Genomic DNA, 25,111 nt, shown 5'->3' with positions numbered 1-25,111 from the left:
TCTGACCGCTTTCCCTTCCCTTTCCACCTCCTAGATTTTTTTTAACCGCTGACTGATTATAAGCTTTGTTGCTGATCATCATTCGACCACTCAGAGATTGACGAATCAGATACTTACCAAAGATAACATTCATGGGAACCATCTGTAGATAATTTTGGACATCACTTTTCTCACAAAAGCTGGTCTTAGTATGACTTTCACATTCAATGAGGTACTTATTTTTTTTATTTATTTTTTTTTTTCAAACAAAGAAATGATTTCCTAGGTGCTCAGACTCCAACAACAGATATTTCCAGTTCATTGTGCCTTTCCCCCTCAATCTTTCGGCCAATCATCTATCACGGCAACATCTGCCATTTGTATGTGCCAGCAAAACATATTGCTCAGCGTATGTTTACAAAAGATGTCTTTGTGTACAAATTTGTTTATATGCATACAGAGATAAATAGTTGCAATGGTCTCAGAAGAGAAACACAACTCAGTAATTAGTGGAAACAATATATTGAAGATCAAAGCACGTACGAATGAAAAGTGTGGGCATACGTCATTCCGACTAGCATAAGTGCAAAACTCGTGGATAATCAGTTTTCTAATGCTGAGAACTGATTTGTATTTACCTGGGAAAACAGGTGAGCAGAACTTAGTAGTGAGCATCCCAGTTTTTATAGTAAGTGGAAGAATTCATTATTATCTGTAGGGTGGACACACTACAACAGTCATACAGACTCGAGTTTTGGTAAAACAATCTGGAAGAAGGAAAACTATTATAACATCAGTTGTGGTAATTTGAGAGGTCTCCCACTCCTTTGTCTTGAGCATGATACTATATTACCTAAGGCATCTTTGGATAAAGTATTTACTACGACTCCACCTCAAAATCTATTTCCCAGTGCTTCCTACCATTTTTTTGGCATACTCTATTTCCAAACCCTATCAATTACTTAAGCTCTCTCTAGGCACTATCACTCTTGGTATGGCACAAAATCACATTCATTGGCAAGGCCTCTATTTTGGAGCTTTGGAGAGCGAGGCACAATCTTTTAATAACTCCAAAAGGGTTGATGCGCTGTAAAACAAAACTAACCAAACTAAACCTATCACTCCCATCATCAAATCTACTTCATGAATAAAAAAACAGAAATGCTTATAGAAACATACAGTCCCAGCCTTCAATTGTGAACAGGACACTAAAAGAATAGGATGTGATATAATCATGTTGACATACTAGTTTTCATTAGAACACCAAAGTTAAACAATGTTGAGCTTGGTCAGTATCAGAGGGTGACCATTCAGGAATACCAGGCACTGTATGCAGAAGGATGATGACACCTCCCTGCAAGAACTGCAAAAACCTAATGTCATCATCTCCCCTGACAGGCATATACATGTGACTGGGGACCACTTGTAAATTAATATTCTCTTGTTACTTCCTTCTTTGTAGGAAGCCAGTTCAACCTTTTTTTTTTTTAATTGCATTTTAACCCCAAACAAGGCATAGTGCCCCCTTTGATGTAGGGGCTAATATCTGGGACACAATTGCAGAGATACTATGTAGAGAGTTGAACAGCAAGATGTCTGTTTATATTACACTTGAACTTTTGCATGTCAGTCGGAGAAGCAGGAATCCGGAAGGGAATTCCAATTCTAGCAGTTCTGAGGAAGAAACTGTTAGAGTAGAAGGCTCTCTGGCATCAGGGGATCTCTACTGTGTAGGGCTGGAATTTTGCTGCTTGTCGGGTTTGTCGGAGATATTTATGTTGAGGAGGTACAAGGGCTTGTAGTTCGTTGGAGCATATATCATTAAAATACTTGTAAAACAGGCAGAGGGATGCAATATTTCGTCTGTGCGAGAAAGGCTGAAGTCTAGCTGACAGTTCAAAACCTATTAGGTTTGCAATTCTCTTTTGAACCATGTTCAGGAGTGAGAGACTAGTAGCAAATACACCAGACCAAATGTAGCAATACTCCACACATGGGAGAATGTTAGGCCAAGGAGTTTGAACGAAGTACTTTTAGGTTTGGTTTGGTTTGGTTTTACGGCATATCAACCTTTTTTTTTTTTTTATTATTTAATGCAGAGTTCCAGTTTTTTTTTTTTTTTGGAATAGATATTTTAATTTAATCAGTGAGTCAAATCAGACTTTTTGTATCATTAGGTGATGTGCTTCCTTCCTTTTTGGGGGTGGGGTGTAAAGTTGGATTGAATTAAAGTTATATTCTTTTATATAGATTTACTTTTTTCAGAAATGTTAGTATTTTGTTGGAGTTTATTTTTTTAAATAGTTCCTTCATATTGTTGACATGGTAATAATTTTGCCGGATATGCGCGAGATCACCACAATCCAAAAGAAAGTGTTTTACTGTAAAAGGTTCTTGGCATGCAAAACATTCTGGAGGGTCTTCTTTTTTAGCAGGAAGGAGTGGGTTATGTGCATTTGTCCTATGCGAATACAGGACAAAATCACTTCCTCTCTACGTGATCTTCTGGCATCTGGTAATCGTTCTTCTATTGTGGGTTTGATCTTGAAAAGTTTATTATTTTGACAGTTATTCCATCTTTCTTGCCATTTCTTCATAATGAGATTATTTATTTGTTGTTTGTAGTCAGAATGTGGAATCTTTATATTGCTTTTAGGGAGTTTTAAAGCATTTTTGGCAGCTATGTCAGCTTTTTCATTGCCCTGAATTCCAGAATGACTGGGGATCCAGCAGAATTTGATACTTTTGTTTTGTGAGAGAGTGTGTATTTTTTGTAGCAGTTTGATGAGTAGTGGGTTATTTAAATTTTTATTCTTTAAGGATTCGAGTACCAATAGGGAGTCTGAAAAAATTATAAAATTGTTGTGGGTAAGGTCAGTGATGAGATCTGGTGCCATATCTAAGGCTGTGGCTTCGGCACTAAAAATTGAGGCATGGTCTGGTAGTCGCTTCTGTAAGGTAATGTTAGTGGATACGACTCCGCATCCGGTTTTGTTGCTGTCTTTGGACCCATCTGTGTATATGTGCTGATGGTTTGGGTGTTTTTCCTGAATGATAAGGAGTTTTTCTTGATAGGTTAGTGGATGGCTTTGATTTTTTGGGAGGTTATTTAATTCAAGGATGATTTCAGGTTGTTTTAGTAGCCAGGGTGGAAGGCTTAGTTGGTTGGCATTATGGATATTGGTGATTGTGATACCTGCATCTTCTACTAGTGGTTTTGTACGGAGCCCAAAAGGTTTTATAGCTTTTACTTTTTGGTCATATAGATTTTGGTAATTTGGATTGAAGGTACAGCTAGAGGTTGGATTTGTTGGTTGTGATTTTTCTCTATCATAGAGCGAGTAATCTAGTGAATTTGCAATGCAGTCGTAAGCAGGATTGTCTGGGCAAGAGAGAATTTTGGTCAAGTATTGCAAGGCTAGTTTGTCGCGTCGAATTGATAATGGGGGTTCATTGGCTTCTGCATAGAGACTATCGATGGGGGAAGTTCGGAAGGCTCCCAGCGCAAGCCTGAGGCCCTGATGTTGAACGGTGTCCAATATCTTTATATATGACTTTCTGGTGGCACCGTAAATGAAGCTACCATAGTCTAGTTTCGATCGCACTAGTGACCTATATAACTTTAATAGGGTTTGTCTGTCCACTCCCCAATCTATGTGGGCAATGACCCGCATTAGCTGTAGGGTTTTATTACATTTATTTTTAAGATGTTTTATATGAGGGATGAATGTAAGTTTTTTGTCTAGTGTTAACCCTAAGAATTTATGTTCATTTACAACAGGAATCGGAATATCATTTAGTTTTAAAAGAGGATCTGGGTGCAGTTTTCTTAGTTGACAAAAGTGCATACATTTTGTTTTGTTAATGGAAAATTTGAAGCCATTCTTAGTTGTCCATTTTTTTATTTTGTCAATGCATTGTTGAAGTTGACGCTCAATTATATGGATATGTCTTGAGCTATATGCAATTAAAAAATCATCAACATATAGAGAGCAATCCACGCCTTGGTTTATGCATCCAACAATACTGTTAATTTTTAGGCTGAATAGGGTTACCGACAAAATACTTCCCTGTGGAACTCCCGTTTCCTGTTCCTTGATGTCCGATAGGCACGTTCCTACACGGACATTGAATAGTCTATTATTAATGAAGTTGTTGATGAAGATGGGTAGTCTTCCTTTCACTCCAGCTTCTTTAAGATCTTTCATGATGCCATACCTCCATGTGGTATCGTACGCCTTTTCAAGATCAAAGAAAATAGCAGTCATATGCTTTTTTTGTATAAATGAATTTCTGATGAAAGTTTCTAAACGAATTAAATGGTCTGTTGTGCTATGATGTTTTCGGAAGCCACACTGAAAATTAGTTATTATTTTATTTGTTTCCAGAAACCAAATTAATCTGGTGTTGACCATTCTCTCCATGATCTTACACATGCAGCTTGTTAGAGCTATGGGGCGATAATTGGAGGGGTCAGATGCATCCTTTCCTGGTTTTGGTATAGGAATGACTGTGGCTTGTTTCCATATGGCTGGAAGATTGCCATTGAGCCAGATGTCATTATAAATAGAAAGTAAATACTTTAATGATTCATCTGGTAGTTGTTTTAGAAATTCATACGTTATCTCATCAGGTCCCTCAGCCGTGTTGTTGGCTTTTTTTAATGAATCCTTTAGTTCGTGGATGGTAAAAGGTTTGTTGTATTCTTCCTGATTATTACTTTTAAAGTTCAGTTTGGTTTTTTCTGATTCCCGTTTAATGATCTGGAATTTTTTATCGTAATTTTTAGAAGATGAATTATTTGCAATAGTATCTGCAAGCAGGTTTGCCATGTCCTCATTTTTTGTTATTTTACTATTGTTTACACAGAGGTGGTTGACAGGGGGACTGGTGTTTTTTCCTGATATTTTCTGAATCATATTCCATACAGTTTTGTCTTTGGTGGTGTTGTTGATTTTAGACACAAAATTCTTCCACGATTCCCTTTTGGCTTCGTTTATTGTTCGGCGTGCTTTAGCCCTGCATATTTTAAAGTTGTTTAAATTCTGAGTAGTTGGTTGATTGTTGAATTTTCTTAATGCAGCACATCGTAGCCTGATAGCCTTTTTACAGTCATTATTAAACCAGGGACAATTATACTTGGTTGATGATTTTGTTTTAGGAATACATTCTTCTGCTATTGAGATAATGGTATCTGTAAAGTGAGTGATTGGGTCTTTCTCACATTTTTCAGGTAGGAGTTTGTGTTTGCATAGTAATTTGAATTTATTCCAGTTAGCTTTTTTAAGGTTCCAGCGAGGAATTTTTGAAATTATTTCAGGACCAAAATGTTCTAAAGTTATTGGGAAGTGGTCACTTCCACAGGTATCTATATGCACTGTCCAATTGTAATCTATAAAGATACTAGGATCACTTATAGAGAGGTCAATTGCTGAGGACGAATTTGTAGCGGAGTGAATAAAGGTTGTTTTTTTGTTGTTGTATATGCATAGATTGTTGTTGTTGATAATATTTTCTATAGTGATTCCTTTTCTATCCGTGTTTGAGCATCCCCAACTAACATTATGACTATTAAAATCGCCTAATAATAAGAAGGGGCGAGGGAGTTGGTTGATGAGTTTTTCTATTTCAGTTTCATCTATGGGGTCATTTACAGACAGATAAATGGAGCCAATTGTGACCGTTCTATGTAGGGTGGCTGTGACAGCAATTGCCTGTAAGTTAGTTTGTAGATTTATTTGGCTTTGTGCCGTGTTTTTGTTAATGAGAATGGATGTTCCTCCTGAAGCTCTATTTGGGTTATTTGTTGTATAGTTGTATTCAGTAAAACTTTGGAGATTGATATTTTCAGATGGTTTTAAAAAGGTTTCTTGTAGGCATATTATTGTGGGACATAGATCGGATATCAATAGAAGTAATTCATTCCGGTTGGCTTTTATACCTCTGCAATTCCATTGGATTATTTTGTTGGCCATAGTTTAGATTTTATGTATTTGATTTCCCTTTTGTCTTGGGAATAGGGGTGTTTTCTTTTTTATGGAGGTTTAGAAGTTTTGTCTTCTATTTCCATTGTTTCCAAGGAGGTTTTAAATTTATTTTGGTCTGTAGTTCTTGTATTTGAATCATTGGACTGTTTCATGTGCGTTTGAGCATTTGTGAGCTTTTTATCATTGGTAGATTCGGTTTCTGTTTCCATAGCTTCTGGTTCTTTGTGTTCAATTGGTTTGTTAGCTTTTATGCTTGATTTATCTCTGGTTTTAGATGTTGAGCGAGATCGTGGTTTGGTTTTTGTGGGGCTGGTTTTCTTCGAGGAATTTTTCCCATTTATTGTTCTTGTCTGTTCGGATGTTTTTGGAGAATCTTTATCATTTTTTCCCTCTTGATTGCTTGTGTTTGGTTTCTTTTTTTTTTTCCAGAGTGTTTTCGGTTTCCATTTTTCCTAGAATTTGGAATCTATTTTGAATGTCTACTGTTTGGTTTTCTTCTTTTCTGGTTCCTTTGCGGAGGGTACTAGGCGAGTGTTCTTTTGATTTTGGGATGTTTTCAGTTTGTGTGGGTTTTTTGTTAGGGGATTGTGTTTGGTTTTTTGGATCTGGTGAGATTTTACTCTCAATTGTTTGGTAGTTATTTCCAAGTACAGCTGGAGTTGACGGCATTTGCCGTAAGGTGGCCCTCAATGTCTCAACTAGTTCACAAAGTGATTTTATGAGGGTAGAGATTTCCTTTAGTTCAGTTTTTTCTATTGTTTTTAATTGATTTTTGGTTGCACCTGCATATGATCTAGTTGGTTCTGTTGTGGTGGCTGTTTCAATAATTTTCCTGGCTTCAGTAAAACTTATGTTTTTAGTATATTTGAGTTCATTTATTTTTTTTTCTTTGATCCAGTTTTGGCAAAGCGATGAGTATGCTGGATGGTTCTCTCCACAGTTTGGGCATTTTATATTTTCTTGGCATTCTGTTTCCTGGTGTTCGTTACTGCTACACTTTGGACATACTGCTTTCCTGGTGCAGTATTCTTTGAAGTGGCCAAATTTTTGGCAGTTTAGGCAGCGAAGTGGTCTGGGGATATATGTTTCTACTTTAATGTTAATATATCCAATCTTGAGTTCAGTTGGTGGAGTAGGAGTATTGAAAGTTAATATGTATGTGTTGGTGTTAATTGTTTGTTCGTTTCTTTTTATTGTAATTCTTTTTGTATCTATAACTTTTTGATTTTTTAGGTTTGTTTTTATTTCATCTAGAGAGCAGGTGTTTAGTTCTGGACATCTGATGACTCCCTTTGAGGTGTAGAGGGTTTTGTGAGGGTAGGCTTTGATGTTTATATCATGGAACTTTGTCCATGTTAAAATTTCTTCGGCACTACTTTTAGTAGATACTTGTATAAGTAAAGTGCCATTTTTTAATTTTTTTAATTTGTTTTGTGTTCAGATTTTTGTTGATAATTCTTTCGATTTTGAATGAGGACATTTTTGTTATTTGTGTGTTATCTTGCGATTCCAAGATTATATACTCCGGAAAGTTTGTGTTTTCATCTTCATCGCTTTCTGGATGGGGCCTTTTAATTTTTTTGGAAGCCATAGAATATTTTTTGTTTTTTTCATCATCCTTGCTCCCCACCCTCCTCGGAGCCCTAAATTGGGAGATGGTTGTGGGGAAACCCATTCGCCCAAGCATCTCAGGGATACAATGATGATATACTCAAACAGTGAGTGTAGCTGCTTATGACGATTTTTTTCATTTCCTTGGACCCAGCAAGGTGTAGAAAGGGTTAGTTGTCAATAGCATCAGTTTTCACCATCTGATTGGCCCTTGCCATCGCCTTCTAATGGTAGTATGTGTGTGTTTTTTTTAAATTTTTTATATGAGTATAATGTGTTTGTGTTTCTCTTTATGGGGGTTTACTATTATTAGGGACTGTCATGACTAGCCGGTTGGTCTGGTCGAGCCTGCCCGACCGCCCGTCTAGCCGAAGTAAGGGCCAAAGTGGAGTGTTGCTAAATCACGGCCATTTGGTTCCAAGGTCGTGAGTTGCTCAGCCACCAGGATCCCGTTCTAAGGCATTACGGGTCGCCACCTACGGCCAACTGGTGGCCCCATTGAGGGACTTTTACTCTCTGCAGGGGGGCAGTCGATGTATTCTGATACTCCACCAACAGGGTCTGGGAGTGTGGGGGGGGGGAGATCGAAAAGGGGAGGGAGGGGGGCTGTTGTTTTTGGTTTTGCAGAACAAAATTAAGTTTTACAAAAAAGATCAGAAAACAAAAAACATCAATGTAGGTGCATTTCGTCTCAGGAAGCCAAAAGACAGCCTGATCTGGTAGCACCAGGTACTTTTAGGTAATGCATCATTAATGTCTAGTGTTAATGCCATTGATATACATACTAAAAGAATACTAGAGAATTTTATTCGAAAGAAATTAGAAATACTCACAGCTGTACGGGTTGGAAAGACACAATCAAACATATCACAGCCAAGTGCTGAACAAATCACCAAATCTTCAGCAAATCTGAAAATATAAAAATTGTTATATTAAAATGAATAAAATCTTTGAAGACACTCTTTATATCAGAAAAATATTGTCAAACCATTTTTCCTCAAACAAAATTTCAAAGAATATGGAAGTAGATAAAATAGAAAATTGTGATTTATTATTTTGTGATAGATTTTGTAAGACATCCCATCCTCACAGAAACTATCCCAAATTAATATTGAATGAGAACTTATTTCATAAGTTTCGCTTCATTAGATGTTAATTCTTTGTGCCATCTCCCGGAGCATCAGCAGGTCATGTAAGTGTGAAAAACTGGAGAGGAAACGGATTTTGAACTGAATTTTAGTATCAGGATTAGTAATAGTTAAGGACAACGATATTTGAGAAAGGGATAATAGAAAGTCAAAGGGTGAAATGGTTGGGGTTGTAGATTGAAAAGGTAGTTAAGAAATCAACTGAATTGGAGAGAAAAGACAGCTCAAAGAAGAAATAACTAAAATTTCACAACAATATCACACATGCCCTTCTAAATCCAAACAAATCACATTTTATACAATTACGCTGTTTGTGTTTTATTTCACTCAATAGATACTTTTAAGGAGTCTCTAAGAACAGGTAGCAGTTGCATGAGAGATCTATTTTGTTTATATGTACGTACAATATCTTGTATTATGTAGAGTTGTGATTTCGTTGGCGTATTGAAATATAGCATGCTCACTACTAACTTTTGCTCAGCTATTTTCCTGGGTAAATACAAATCAGTTCGTGTTGAGACTTCAATGTAGACAAACTGACATTCTCTCTCTTTCCTCATAATAATCATGGTGACGAGTGGCGGGAATAAACTCAAGACCAACTGGTATTATATTACTTTTATGCGTGTCGATCAAGTAACTCAACTTGAATGTCTACGTTCCTGTAATTTTGTTTCAGTTAAATAGATTATTATAGATTGGTTGGTTGTTTTTGTTTTACGGCATATCAACCCTTTTCGAGTTATTTAATGCCGGATCTAGTTATTTTGAGGAACGATTTTTAATGGAGTATATTTTTTTTTTTTAAGTCAGATTCTGTTTAACCCATAGTTGGGACACTAACAGGTACTACCACTCCGGGTCAGAGTGGACCTGGGAGCAATGGCAATTAAAGGGTGGCTCCACACTCCCCAAGGCCCGCAAGGTGGGGCCTCACCATCGGATATAGTTTTACGTCATATCCAGGACTGTAGATTATTATAGAGATAACGTTAATGTTTTCCTTTGAACTCATGGTGACAAACATGTCTGGCTCGATAAAATGGATATCTCCTGCCTTGACATTCTCAGCAAACACCATTACTCTACGAACATGTTGGTTCTTTAATCAATCCTATGAATAAAATAAGATAATGAAAATATACATATACGATTTGAAGTCGATGATTGGACATTCTCTAGTCACTTGCTATGCCAACTCTGATTGGTCAAAATTCACTGCCACAAATTGCTTTGGCGTGCTTCATTTTAAATGTCGTAAATGTACTTATAACACATGCCTTTATTGTTAATTGTTTTTATTACATTGTCTGAAATACAAATGACGACCATGCGCTGCCTTCAAGTAATTGAACATGCAGCCTTCACAATAATTGGTCCCACAATCGACAACCTTCTGATAAACGGGATCCATCTACAAATTGGGACCCTAACCTACAACTGGTAACAAATTTGCTCCAGGATCCCCCAAATAGCCACCACTATTCTCAATGCACTTTTACTAGAGTGAACAATGGCTGTCCATCTGTGTCCAGAGTGCATTTTGTCATAGGAAGGTCGTTTCTATTTGTTTTACTCAGAAAGTTGAAGAGCTACAAAAACGAGAGTGGTTCCATTAAAACAAGCAACCTTTTGTACCCTAGAATTTATTTTTCTACAGTTACTACCATTCTCAATGCATTTTTGCCAGGAATTCAATTATGCACCTCTGCTTTTGACATACGTCTATGACAAGGGGTTGCTTTCTTATAGTTTCATACTGTCAATATTTGCAACAGAGAGATGAAACCTTCAGTTTTGCATAAGTTCAGTCCTCATAACCATACAATTGTCATCCCCTCTAATCCATTCAAGCAGAATAAAAAATAGAAGGTATTACTTTTGGAATGACCCTCGGAATAATTTAATTATGACAAAGAAAGTAATAACAGTTTGCGTCTGAAAAGGAGGCATGTGTTGGGTGCTATTAAATGAAAAGTGCGCATTTATTTATTATACAAACGAAAAAATATTGAATTTGAAGTGAAACATTTGTTACCAATGTAATTGTCACATCTCAAATAGTAACATATCCAAAAATTATGAAAAACGATAAGGTAGAAAAATAATTAACAAAAAAAAAATTTGTAAAAAGGAAGCAAAACCACTATGTTACACTTACAAGAGATAAGTTGGCAGGGGAGATAATTAAGTTCTGTTGCTTACATCATGTGACGAACATAATTCAAAATGTCAAAGAAAATTTATCTCCCATATAAACTTTATCGAGAAGTTTTTCATTAATAATTTTTTCTACCTTATTTTTCGTAATTTTTCGACATGTTACTATTTGAGGTACATGTTACTTAATGTAGGTACCATTTGTTTCACTTGAAATTCAATATTTTTTTCGTTTGTATACTATAGAAGCCTGAAAAATGTTGGATAGCCGGTGTGTGTAATTATATATATATATATATACACACACACAGGTCTGTATTTCTTACATGTGTCAATATATATATTACATGGGCTTATGTATTGTTTAATGGTGTATATAACTGTCTTTGATATCTAATGAATGCATGTATACATAATACAGAAATATTTATTGTGTCCTGCATGTATCTTAAATGTTCATTGTAAATGCAGGCGCTTCTTCACAAATACACGTAGTTAACAAACGTGACACAAACTTTTATAGACAGCTTTTCTTAAAACTGATAACATCTATGTCTGCTAGTCTTAGATCAAAAGGGACATATACCTTCTTATTCATCCAAACCACAAAGGAACGTCATAATGAGTTATACTTTACACAGCCCTTATTCGTCTTACGGATTTCCGTTTTGGAGTTTGGCATGCTGAGTATCTTTTTTACATTTTTACTGGTTCTTTCCCTTCTACTTCCAACAGGGTCGACCACATGTATGCTTGTTAACACGTTTCTTGCCAACTCATTAGCTTGATCTCAGCTGAGTAACTACCTATTACGTCAGCAAAACCCTTAATCACATTTCCACGGACACAAACAACTGCTCTCTCTCACATAAGCCAAAATCTGTTTACTTCTAACCAAATTCCACAACTACTCTGAAAAATCTTAAATCGACTTTGTTTATTTTATTTCCAAGTTGAATTCTTGATTAAAAATTCCAAGCTGTAAATCCATATTTTCCAAAATCTATTTGTTTTATTTTTCTAATAATAATCAACCAGGTTACTTGGCATTGCCCCGGCATACTAATATATACTACAACAAAAAGTGTAATTTTATGAGACCATGTTAATTTTTACTCTTCCTTGTCAAATCTTGATGCTATTAATAAAAAGCCATTAACACATTTCTTTTTATTAACTTATTATTTAACCTATTTATGCAGTTGATCATCAACCACATGCAATACCAGTATTTGCTGCTTATTTAGAATTACACTTATTAAAAAAAAGATATAGAAAAATCTTTGATATACGTACTCATCATGGAATTCATTTCAATTCATATCAAACAAAGATAGAACAAAGATGTCGGATTCCAAAAATCACAAATCGATCAAGTCATATTTTTTTTTTAACCAAGAAAATAAAATTTTACGAAGCATAGGATTTTGGTTGACCATGTTGAATAAATAAAATAGAGACAACTCAATTTGAACTATCAAGATCAAAATCAGTTTTATAGTGGATAGATTTAGTATTAAAATTGCTAAAGATTGTAAATTTTTATTTTCTCAGTTAAAAAAAAACAAAATTACTTGATCAATTTAAATGATTTTTCAAATATGACATCTTTATTTTGTGACGAATCTAGTATTGTGGCATGTTCATACCATAAATGAAATCATGGTTAGTGTTCTTCATACATTTCAGTCCATTGTTGGTCTGATTCCTCTGAAGACATCACATAATTTGAACTTGGCAGAATACATGAGGTGGGTTGCCATTACCTTCCCCAGCGCAGTGGCATCTGACCCGCCTGTTTACATCTATCTGTTGTCCTTAGATCATCCACATAGCTGCAGTCGAATAACGTAACTCTTAATACTGCTGATCTGCTAGAGTTTCATCCTCTTCCATGGCCATCCAATGTCCTGCTGCCAAAGTCATTAGTTACCTTCTAGAGGCATCTATCCCAGATACCAATCTGGAAATTTCTTGACTCGATGCAGTACATACACTGGTGTGTCAACATGATTGTGTCGTATATTGTAATGAATACGTACATGATAAAGCTTTTTCTGTATTTTTGTTTAAATAAGTGTAATTCTAAATAAGCACAGTATTTTCTCATATCTAGATCTACTATTCTTGTAATTGGATGTGCAATACTGATCTCCGACTACATGACGCTCCCTCCATTTTTTATACTTAGGTTCTATAACACATTTTACTGATAATTTACTTCAAACAACTCTTAAAAAGACAAAATGTATTTACCCCACTCCCATGAGGTATCGAGGTTTATTTTTCGGCAACACATCTGTAGATAGGGTCACCATTCTCCAAAATTGGTCTTTCTGTTCTCCACCACTGAGGCCACCAATTGCAAATCCAGGAACATCTCTCTTAATTATTTCTGTAAATAAAAATAAAGACAATAATACATTGAAAGATTACAATGTCGTTAAATGAGAAAATATATTAGATATACATGTGCATACATACATATTTCCTGTATTTGATAAACTAAATGAAATATTAATCACTAGTCTGCTACATTTTAAACATTTTTTATCTTTATCTCATTATTTTCCAATTTTTGACAGTAATGAGATAAAGATAAAAAATGTTTAAAATGTAGCAGACTAGTGATTAATATTTCATTTAGTTTATCAAATACAGGAAATATGTATGTATGCACATGTATATCTAATATATAAAATAAAGTCAATTTAATCCCTTGATGTTTGACATCAATATCATTGTATCTGACAAAGTAATATTTGATTCTGAATAACCAGTCATTTATGGAATGTTTTCTGAAAACAATAAAAACAAAGCAAAAAAAAAAAACAACAAACAAAAACATTGAAATTCCAATCAATTTCATTAATTACATATTCTATCTTATAACTAACTGCTCTTACCATATAAATCTATATGCATGCGTAAAAGCTACATGTTTAGTTGATTTACTCCTGCTAGGTTCCAATTTTGCTATTTTTACTTCAGGTGTATCTTGTGAAACAATATTTTTGTTGAATTCAAACCTGTGGCATAGTGGTTAAAGTATTTGGTAGAATATAGTTGTAAGTTACACTCTTCTGGAGGTGAAGATTCAATCCTCAATGCGGGCAAATTACATCTACCCAATCATGGCTAACGGAACAAGAGCATGATATCCTCGTAGATTAAATAAAGGGTCAGTTCGAAATTTCATATAGATTCCCAAATTTAACATGATAGACCAGAAGATCGGAGGTTATATCAACTGAAACATTGTGAATATTAGACTCAAGATGAGAACAATAGTAGGAAGAAATCAAATTCTATGAATAATCAATCCTCATCTCAAAAATTCAGAAACATATTTTCTTTATATGATAAATAAATTTTGCAGTCTACCTGCACAGCACAATACGTAGCTTCTCATCTAAAATGTCCCGTCATTAACCACAATTTACATTCTTCACTCTTGTGTGCAACATCCACATAGTTCTTCATATTAATTCTATGGGTGCTTATTTGGTTATCTCCAAGTTCTGCATGTTTTTTTGACTTCTAGTTTCTGTTGGCTGTTCTGCTTCATGATGGATATCAGAAAAAGTCCTTTCTGATTAATGTTTACCAGTTATAAAATATGCAAAGGAACTTGACTGCTTTTCAAAATACCAGAATATTTTAAATCTGGTAAACATTAATCCAGAGCATTAATTATGAAATAAAATGGTTAGCAGAAACCGCAGGTAAAAAAAACATGCGGAACTTGGAGATAACTGCTTATTTATATTGAGATCAATACAAAATATGGCTGTACAAAATAAATTAACAGAAAAACTTATACATATTCTTAGTTATTAGTTATTAGTAAAAAAATAAAAAATTAAGGAAAATTATTTAGTAGAATTATAAATGGTGCCACTACACTATAATAGCAGATTCAAAAAATGAAAAACATGATCAAAAATGAAATAACGGTATCTATTAACTTTTTGTGCCAATTTCAACAATGATATCTACTTAATTGACATGTCAGAAGTACTTAAATATTACAGCATTGTTTAAAAAATATGAGTTTTCAATCTTTATCGTAAAAAAACTCTTGCTATATTTCTTTGGATATACGCGACATAATATGAGAAGTAACTGAATTATGCTAAATCCATTTATGATTGTTAATGCACAATTTATTTTTTAAAAATGTTAAAAGTTACGTGCTATTCATCTCTTCTTGGAACTCCTTTTAGCCAAACATTTTATTTTTGCTAATTTTTGTCAAAAAATGTTTTCTTCAATAATTTTTTTCACCTTATCGTTTTTCATAATTTTTAAAAATATTCATAACTATAATATGACCATTAAGTAGAGACCATTAGTTTGCCTTGAAATCCAATATTAAAAATTTCGCTGTTATAATGTAATTGCATCTTATAAATAATCTTATAAATAATAGAAATATAATAAAAGTAACTTCTATTTGTAGTCCATGAACTACAAATGACAATTCTGCATATCAACTAACGTACTTCCTAACTTCCGACTTGGCAGTAACTAGAACTGGTGACAAGGTAAATCAGTTCTATTAACGTTTATTGTTCTTCAATATTTCTATTGTGAAGCAATTTATTGAAATAAAATATGAGAAAAGGACATTATTGAAAAATATACAATAAAAATTAACGAAATTATACTGATAAAAATAACATAATTAGTCTTTATTTGCACTTTTAATTACAAAATTAAAAAATAAATGTTCTTATTTCATTTGAAATTTTATAAGAAATATGCTTATGAAATTATAAAAGTAAGTTTAAATTTTAAAAATAAAAGTTTATTTGAATTTATATATGTTTATAAAAGTATAAAAATAAAATTATTGAAATCAAAATAACAAAATTTCAAACATAATAAAAAATGTATCCAAATACATAATATTTCCTAAAGTTTTTAAAAGATTTAAAAAAGTGTTTTCAATAATTCTTAAAAAAACAAAACAAAACTAATTTCAATAATTCTTAATTAAAATAAGACTGAAAAATTTTTTCAATGATTATTAAAAAAAAAAAAAAATGATCGGAAAACGTAATAAAAAAAGAATACATGCACAGGGGAGATATAGGTGTGAGAGAAAAAAGGGAAGGAACTAATTTGCTTTGTTACCGCATTCCAGTAGCAACCACGCCGGAAATTAGAAAGTATGTTAGCTGACTATAACCGCATGTCATTAGCTAAGAAAAGGGGAGATAATCTACAACAAGCTTGGATTGATATAAATATTGTTCAGTTTGTATAGCAAGAAAATAGCTACGACTGTGTGGCATAAGTAGACAATATTCAGAGTGCTCCATATAGAAAAGATGCAACAAAAACTTTTAATAGGAACATCTTTATTAGGAAAAGAAAAGAATAAGATGTTCAATTAAAAATAAAAAAATTACCTTCAGCACATTTTTGTCGAAGATCTGGATTAAGACCTCCCTGGACAATTGGAAAGAGATTTTGATCATGAGGTCTTTTATGAGCTTTCATACATCGATCTAACCATCGGATTGTTCTAGAAGAGCATAAAATAAGAGACAAAATTTTATAAAGCCTTTGTACATCATTTCTTTAAAGATCGTGGACTACTTCATGACGTACATAAAAGATATCAACAGTCAAAAAGAGGGTCACATGACCTGCTAAATATCCCCCCACCAATTTTTTTTTGCAGTTTTATTAAACCAAAATTACTTGTTTTATCTTTAATTTTCAGAAAATTTTAAGAAATGAGATCCTTATTTTTTGCAAACAACACATTACATTGATTTTAAAGTTGTTTTTTTTTTTTACTTATACTCACTATATATATAATACATAAATCAAATATGGTGTCATAAAATAACGTCCCCTCACAGGCTTTGAATTTAATTGTTTTGTTTATTTTTTTGGAAGGATGCCTATATACTCCATAATAAGTAAAAGGTTTTTTATTCTTATTATTTGGCAAACTTTAAAAGATTTCCATTTCCTTTTATCAACATTTTTCCCCCCTCACTATATCCTTTTTATTTCAAGTAAAAGAAAACAAAAAAACACTTCAACTATTTGTTTTCCAAGGAACACATATCTGCCTCTAATCAGGTGTTCGGCAAATTTTTGCTATTCAACAAAACATGTGCAAGACATACTATATGAATAGAATACTGTGAGCGTAAAATAAATACATCCTCTGGTTTTGGAATGATAACTAAAGATAAATCAGCCTTGACAGCCATGTTTTAAATCTCTCCATTTCTACGCACAATTTATCTTTCTTTTAATAATATCATTTGAACTCACTCACTTTTTTCCTTGCACCCATTTGTTGAATTATTCCACAGAATTCTGCCCTTTGGATTACTTTGAACCATCTTCCATTAACGCAATTCCTTTGGATTTTACTTGTGAAAATGGAAATTTAATCAACTTTTTTGGATTTTACCCTTGATGGATATTTTACCCTTCACCAGACTGTCCATTCATGTGAAATCACCTTTTTCTTCCCCCTATTCCCTCTGCTTCACTATTTGTTACCAAGTAAGATCTATGACTTGCGTGTAATTTCATTAAATACTTTTGCAAGCATAATCCGAACCTGCATTTTGCTAATCCCTACCTTCTGATGAGAAGGAAAATATTTCTTCGAAACTCCGCAGATAAGGACTATCCACTTATTTTGTGCTTCCTTTTTAAAAATATTTTTAACCCTTTTTCAGAGTGTTTTTTAACTACTTGTTCTTCTTATTATTATTTTACGCATCCAGAAAAAATTTTATAAGTAGATATAATATTTTATGTATTGACTTTCAGTATTTACTTCAACAGTGCTCAATATACAAGTAGAGCTAGGTAGTAATTTATGAAAATGTAAATGGCAATTAAGCTACACAGAATTTTCTGAATTTCATCCCCTGTAAGGACTTGTAAAGCTAAAATGCATTGTAGCCTGAAATGTGGAAAATTTACACAAAAATTTTTTAGATGTTAGTCATAGAACAGTATGTGTGACTAGAGACAGAGTGGTTGTTCCAACAAATTTCTCTCACAATTGTGTGTGGATATCAAATAGCAGTGTCCACTTCATATAGTATGAGAGTAGTTCTAAAAATATGGCCTATTTTTTTAACTCAAAAACTAAAATGTTGAAGAGCTACAAAGACTGAAGTGGTACCATTAAAATGAGCAACTTTTTGTATTCCAGAATTTATCCTTCTACATAGTCACCAGCATTCTCAATGCACTTTTATTAGCAATGAATGATGCCTCGGTCATGAAAACAGAACGAGTTTTGTCACTCATATCTTTGTCACCATTCTGAAATCAGTGAACCCATCTCCTAACTGTGCTGACATCAACTGCATTGGTTTTATAAATTTTAAACAGGTGCTGATTAATATTGATTGGTTCAATTATTTTCTACATGGAGAAATTTAATGATGCATCTTTTCTTCTGACATGCGTCAATGACGGGTTGTTTTCATAGAGTCTCATAACGTTGATAAAACAATGCAGTTTACAATCCCTTCCAATCCATTTGTGTGGGATAAAAAAAACAAAACAGGAGGCATTACTTTTGCTACGTCTCATGACTTAGTAAGTAGCTAAAAAAAACTAAAACTGGCTTAAGATTGTTTTGATAACACTTTTCTGATACTTTCTCAACCAAATTTGCGAAATAATGAATGAAATTCGCAACTAAAATATCACATTTGAGCAGTAATAAAATGCAAGAAAAACAATTCTACCTGTGCATTGCTTCTTCAACACGTGGACCACTCACCAAACTTGAGACGACATCATCCAATTGCATGATGATATCAGCACCTAAAAAATAAAATTGTTTTTGTCTTTTGAAATAATAATAATCATCATCACAATAATGATAATAATCATCGTTATAATAATAATAATAATAATAATATTGGTTTAATGCCTGTTTACATGCCAGCATGTGTTAGATGGCTTTTAGAAATTGACTTCCAAACTTACTTTTCTCTGGCCAGGTATTTATTTATCCCTCTTTCTTTCAAATCCATTCTTATCACTTCCTTTTATTTTTCTTGACTTTCTCCTGCCAACTGACCTTGCTACCTCAACTGTTCTCTCTCATATATATATATATATATATATATAGAAGTAAACAAGAAAGGAAAAATGACGGTATAAAAACTAAAAATAGATTTATTCATTTATTCAACAGGGTGCATTTATTTAGGAATATAAATAAGTTCCCATACAATTTCGTTGAGCTTTGTATTATCCCGATAAGTCTGCCCTTAAAGAATTGATTTTATTATCTTCCTTTAACTTCCACATTTACATACATATAATTTATCCCGGGTTACGCCGGCATATTGAAAATTGTGATTTTGCTGTGCAGGTTGGTTAGCACAAAAAGAGTTTAAAAGGTTAAATTATTGCCGTATGTCAAATGCTGTAGCTACGGTTGACATTGGCACCTGATATAGGTCATTCGGTTTGTGTGAAAGAAAATGTGGAAAGAAAGAAAGAGCATGAAAGAAAGAGAAGAAAATATCTTCACGCTCACATGCAAGTGCAATTTTGAGTGAAACAGACATGTTAAGTGGGATGCAAAAATGTGTCAAAAAAGAAACACAAAAAAGCTTGAGTCAACAATGTGATGGTTTCCCTCAGTTCACTCCTAAATGAAATAAAGTAATCCGTGCCAAAAAAACGTTGTTATCTTTTCATCTGAGATGTTCCTTACAGCTCATCGACCAGTGACAAGAAGAATCGATCCCAGAGAAGACCAAAATAACATTAAAAAAGGTTTGGTGAACTTTATAGCATATATATATATATACACACACTACATTTATCACGATTACATATATAGATACAGACAAAGAGACACATGTAATAAGATATACATGTAACAGACAAAATCCCCCTCCTGCCACGTTACATACATCCACAAACTGGTTGTCATCCTCGACCTATCAATAATTCTACTGTATTTCTTATGTACTCATTGCTTACAGGTACTACAAAATATTGTGATACTTTCAAGAAATATTAACTAGCAGAACTTGTGGAAATTCTATGGAATGAGATATAATGAATCAACAAATGTTTTGATAAAGCTGATTGATATATTTCTGTATAGTGCAAAAAATTAGTTTTTTTGGACACAAAAACTAATAACACAGCAAATATGAGTTTATTAACATTTATATGAAAGTAGTGTCCACTGTATTTTAAATATAGAGCTGACGCAAACGAGATAAATCAATAAGTACTAATAAATACTCAGAAAGTAATATTACAATATTACATAGTTCAATACAAATAATAAAATCACATTGTAAGAGACAATCTTTACTTTACTCCTTCAGTCCAGCACCTTTTGGCAGACAATGTTCTTTTTTTGCCCTGTTTCTTTTGAATGTTCCTTTGCATGTCAAAATTATGAATTCCTTTCACACACCATTGCAACAATGATCATCTATATATTAATACGATAGCGTGTGTCTTCTTTTGCGTGTCATGCTTACATCTAAACCGTTTAATTGTTATGTTCTATTTCTTGTCATAAATAATTTTTCCAAGAATTCTTCATTAGTTTTGGTTTCAACTATAGCTGATGGCACTTAAATCATCTATTTTTTTTAATAAATAATTTTATCAAGAATTCTTCATAAGTTTTGGTTTTCATTATGGCTGAAGGAACTCAAGTTATATATATATATATATATATATATATATTTTTTTTTCATAAGTCTTTATTTCAGTTTCGATCCAAGCTAATACACCCAAGTCATATGGATATATTTTTTTATTTTTGAATTCACAACTTTATAACATACAAAAATCAATAGACTATTAACTCTATAATAATATATACATAAATCTGCATGAATTAAAATATCATATTTAAGCGTACTTTACGACCGAGTTTCACCGGGCGTTCATACTAGCTTAGAGAAAACTTTTGCAGTTTTAACAAAAACGCTACAATAATATCAGAATGTCTCCATTTACACTGAACATCTACAGAATGCCAACATCAATATATTACATATGAATGAGTTCACTGTGGAATTTCCACAGGTCCTGCTAGTATATTATTATAATGGGTACAGTTTAATCAAGACATTAAAAAATGGAAATATTGAAAAAAGTTATATTGTACGTATCCGTTTTGGATTGAAGATCTCCGAAAAATTTTTTCACTTAATTTGATCGAGTAGTTTTTTTTTTTACAGCGGAAAAATACATTTTTATGAGAGCGCGTTGAAGTCAGCCATCTTGGAATTTTTTGAACACGCCACGGGGAGATAATTCCAGTTAAAGCGCCAACACTCCCTCCCCATCTTTAATACTAACTTTTCTTCCTAAAAATCGAACCTTTTGCTCGGTATCATAAAGAGTAAAAAAGAAACTACTTGATGAAATTAAGTGAAATTTTTTTTTGAAGGACTTTGTTCCATAACGGATACGTACAATATAACCCTTTTTCGATATTTTCATTTTTTAATATCTTGATTAAACTGTACAAGTACCTTATAATGATATTCAAAAACAAGGCATCAAAGGGAGGCCACTCTTATATTTTTGTCCAGAGTTGCCAGATTGGCCTTTTTAAAGCCAAATTTAATGAATTTGGCCCTTTTTGAAGCAGTTTGGCATTCAAAAATTATATTTGGCCTTTTTGAAAGAGTAATGTACAGAGTAACTAAGGAAGGAACAAGCAGAATATTATACAATAGATAAAAAGAAGAATATTAACATTGCAATAATGTATTTGTTTTGTTTGGAAACTAATTTCACATTAAAATGAATTACTATCAATATAATTGGTTGGTTGGTTGGTTGTTTGTTTTTGTTACGGTATATCAACCCTTTTCAGGTTATTTAATGCCGAATCCAGTGATTTTGAAGAATAAGTGTTAGTAGAATATATTTGTTTTTTTTTTGTTTTTTTCAAGTCGGTTTCTATTTAAACCATAGTTGGGACCCTAACAGGTACTACCACTCCGAGTCAGAGTGTACCTGGGAGCAATGGCAATTAAGGGGTGGCTCTACACTCTCCAAAGCCCACAAGCTGAAGCCTCACCATTGGATATAGTTTAAGGTCATATCCAGGACCCTATCAATATAAGTATTATTTCTTGAAAATGGTTGTCATCCTCATAGGACATAGAAAGGAAGCATTTAGACAAATGAAAATAAAATTATTAAAGTATCAATTGGGAATTTTATTTTTCTGATTGAAAAGGAAAAAAAATCTGTGTTGAAAAAAGACTGAAGTCACTCTAATTTAACCAAAAATATGTATGTGCACACACACACACATATATATATATATATATATATATATATATATATATGGAATTAGTTGATAAGCATGAAACAAACTAATTAAAATTATAACAGAAATATTTATAGAGCTACTGATATTATCATAATAGACTACCATAATTAAAGTCTGAACTAAAAACCAAACATCAATGGCTATATACATGTGTGTATGTCATCATTTTAACAAGTTTGTTTTTATGCATTATCCACTAATTCCATATATTAATCAATATCATTATGTATTGAAATTTTCTCTCTCTCTCTATATATATATGTGTGCGTGTTTGTGTATCTATATCTGTATTGTATATGTCTATATATATATATGTGTGTGTGTGTGTATATGTATGTATAAACATATGGATATATATGTGTATATATTTGTATGTGTGTGTGCAGGTCTGTATATTTGTACGTATTTGTATACATGTGATTATCTGTGTATCTATACATATAGCTGTATTCTTGCGCGTGCGTATGTTCTTTTATGTATATATTTACGTGTGTATGTTTGTGCTGCTTTCGTACATGTATGTATGTATTTGTATATTTGGTATGCAGATATATGCCTCAGCATGAATATGTCTGCATTAGTCAATCCCCCCACTCCTAACTTAACGCATAACGACACGTAGCGCTTGGAGTAAAATCACACAAATGCAAAGTCCTTTTCTTTCCGTGACACGTTCAATATAAGTAGAACCCCTCCCACACCACCCTCCTGTACAACTCACAGCCCCAAGAAAATTATGACCCATTTTTAATTTTATTTCAAATTTACATTCTGTTGTGAAAAGTTTTGAATATCTTCCAATAGATCCTAATGCGATCTTTCCTTTTTTCTATCCTCTTTTTAGAGAGCTCGGAATTTATTATAAACTCTTTATGAACTTTTTATACTTTTTTTTGAAGAGCTCCATTTTTCTTTAATTTCTCTCTAATCTATCCAATTTTTCATTTAGGCATCGAGAGGTTTCAGGTCGCCTGATGAAGTCTTTTTGACTGAAACAGATGGCTATTTGTAGCGACCATATGTAACTGTTTACCCCAAATAATAATAATAATATATATATATATATATATATATATATATATATATAAAGTAAGATGATTGATAATTTATATTTAAAATTAAAAATCGGTTTCATAAGGTAGAACAAACAAAATCCAATTTTTAATTTTGATTATAAATTACCAATCAACTTACTTAATATTAAAATAGCTCTAGGATATATATGTCTATCGAGCTTATTATATATCTACATTACAATGAGCACTGTTTTCTTTTAATTGTATTAATGAATTTACTAATACATTAAAATATACTCTGCTCTTTAGACTTGTTCTAATCCCCTAAGTATATATATATATATATATATATATATATATTGCAATTACAAAGAAAAGATTGTTTTATATTCATGATTAAAAGAGAAACAGTTTCGTCTCACTCAAGAGCTGAATCGGAGGATTGTTTTTTACCAAAGGAAAATAAAACATGAGGAAAACTATATATATATACTTAAAATAAAGCAGTGTTATGATTTATTAAAAAGTGGGGGGAAAAAAAAACAAAAAAAAACAAGGAAAACTATACATATTTAAACTAGCAAAAGTACTCGTCATTGACTGGGTTCAAAAACAGCTTACAGAAAATAGACTCTGATTTATGAAAGTATGATAGGTTATGAAAAGGAAGGGTTGTAAAGAGACAGAATTTGGGGGTATCAAAACGAAAGCAAAATATGATGAAAGTAAAAATAAAATAGATAAACACCATAATTTATTATACCATACCTGTTCACACTGAAACACTTATCAAAATATTTTGAGGATCTATATTTAAAAACCTTGTTAAACTTTGTGACATATTTCCATTCTATGGAGGTCAGGCGCGAACGAACACCCCATAATTTTATTATACCATATTTCTTCAAACTGAAACATAATTATCAAAGTATACTTACGCAGATAGATATGAAAAGTCTTTATTAAAGTCTGTGCCTATTTCCATTCTATGGAGGCCAGGCGTGAACACAGACCCCACAATTTTATTATACCATCCCTTATTTAAGTTAAAACATACTTATTAAAGTATTATTATGTACATCTATATCAAAAACCCTTGTAAACGTTTTTTTTTCATTTTTTATTTCCATACTTTGGGAGCCAGGCGCGAATACAGACCCCACAATTTTTATGGACCACCGTTCTGCCAGATCAAACATACCCATTCCTGATCCTCGATACATCTTCTATCATTATAGGTAATCAGTTTTTTAAAATAGTCAACCATATAGGAGCCTATTCGTGACCAGACACACACACAGACGTTCAGCTTTATATTATAGATTATAGTATTATGACATATTCAAAGGAGTAGAATAGCTTAGAGGCTAATCACATTCAAACCTAAGGTGTGTCTCTTATGTTCAAACATTAGTAACCTCTTAAGATATTTCATTGCATTGAGAATGGTGGTAACTCTGCACAAAAATAAATTTTGGTGCACAAACAGTCGCTTGTTTTAATGATACCACTTCCATTTTCATAGCTCTTCAACTTTTTGAATAAAAAAAAGCAGCAAATAAGAGGTTTTACTGCTGGAATGACTCTCAGAATATATGATGGTTTGTTCCCTTTTTATCTTTCTATCTCGTCAGAATACTATTTCCATTATTCTTAACCAAGTCAAACATCCATCAATGTTTCGTCTTTATTGATGCCCGTGTGACTTGATTTTTTTCCTTTTATATATATGTAATTGCTTCTTGACAGAAGGGGAACGGCTTATCAAGAATTTTTTTACATTGGACTAAAAGACAACCATATTGTAGTCAGCTGGAAAGCAGGAAAACGGAAGACAGTTCCACAGGCGTGCAGTTCAAAGAAAGAAGCTTTGTT

General features: G+C 32.9%; 1 protein-coding gene across 1 annotated transcript in view; it reads right to left on the bottom strand.

Annotated features, from left to right (window-relative positions):
* Positions 1-25,111, bottom strand: part of LOC145278111 (queuine tRNA-ribosyltransferase catalytic subunit 1-like) — a 43,037-nt gene that overhangs the window by 8,729 nt on the left and 9,197 nt on the right. Inside the window, exons 4-7 of the mRNA XM_080130389.1 lie at positions 18,631-18,709; positions 16,303-16,418; positions 13,142-13,280; positions 8,411-8,486 (exon numbers count right to left, since the gene is read on the bottom strand). Of these exons, the coding sequence (XP_079986515.1) occupies positions 8,411-8,486; positions 13,142-13,280; positions 16,303-16,418; positions 18,631-18,709 (410 nt within the window). The remainder of the gene's footprint in view (positions 1-8,410; positions 8,487-13,141; positions 13,281-16,302; positions 16,419-18,630; positions 18,710-25,111) is intronic.

This window comes from Euprymna scolopes, chromosome 1, assembly GCF_053919585.1.
Source record: "Euprymna scolopes isolate OS-2025 chromosome 1, ASM5391958v1, whole genome shotgun sequence".
In the NCBI taxonomy this organism is placed as follows: Eukaryota; Metazoa; Mollusca; class Cephalopoda; order Sepiida; family Sepiolidae; genus Euprymna; species Euprymna scolopes.
This window is presented reverse-complemented; position numbering and strand designations above follow the sequence as displayed.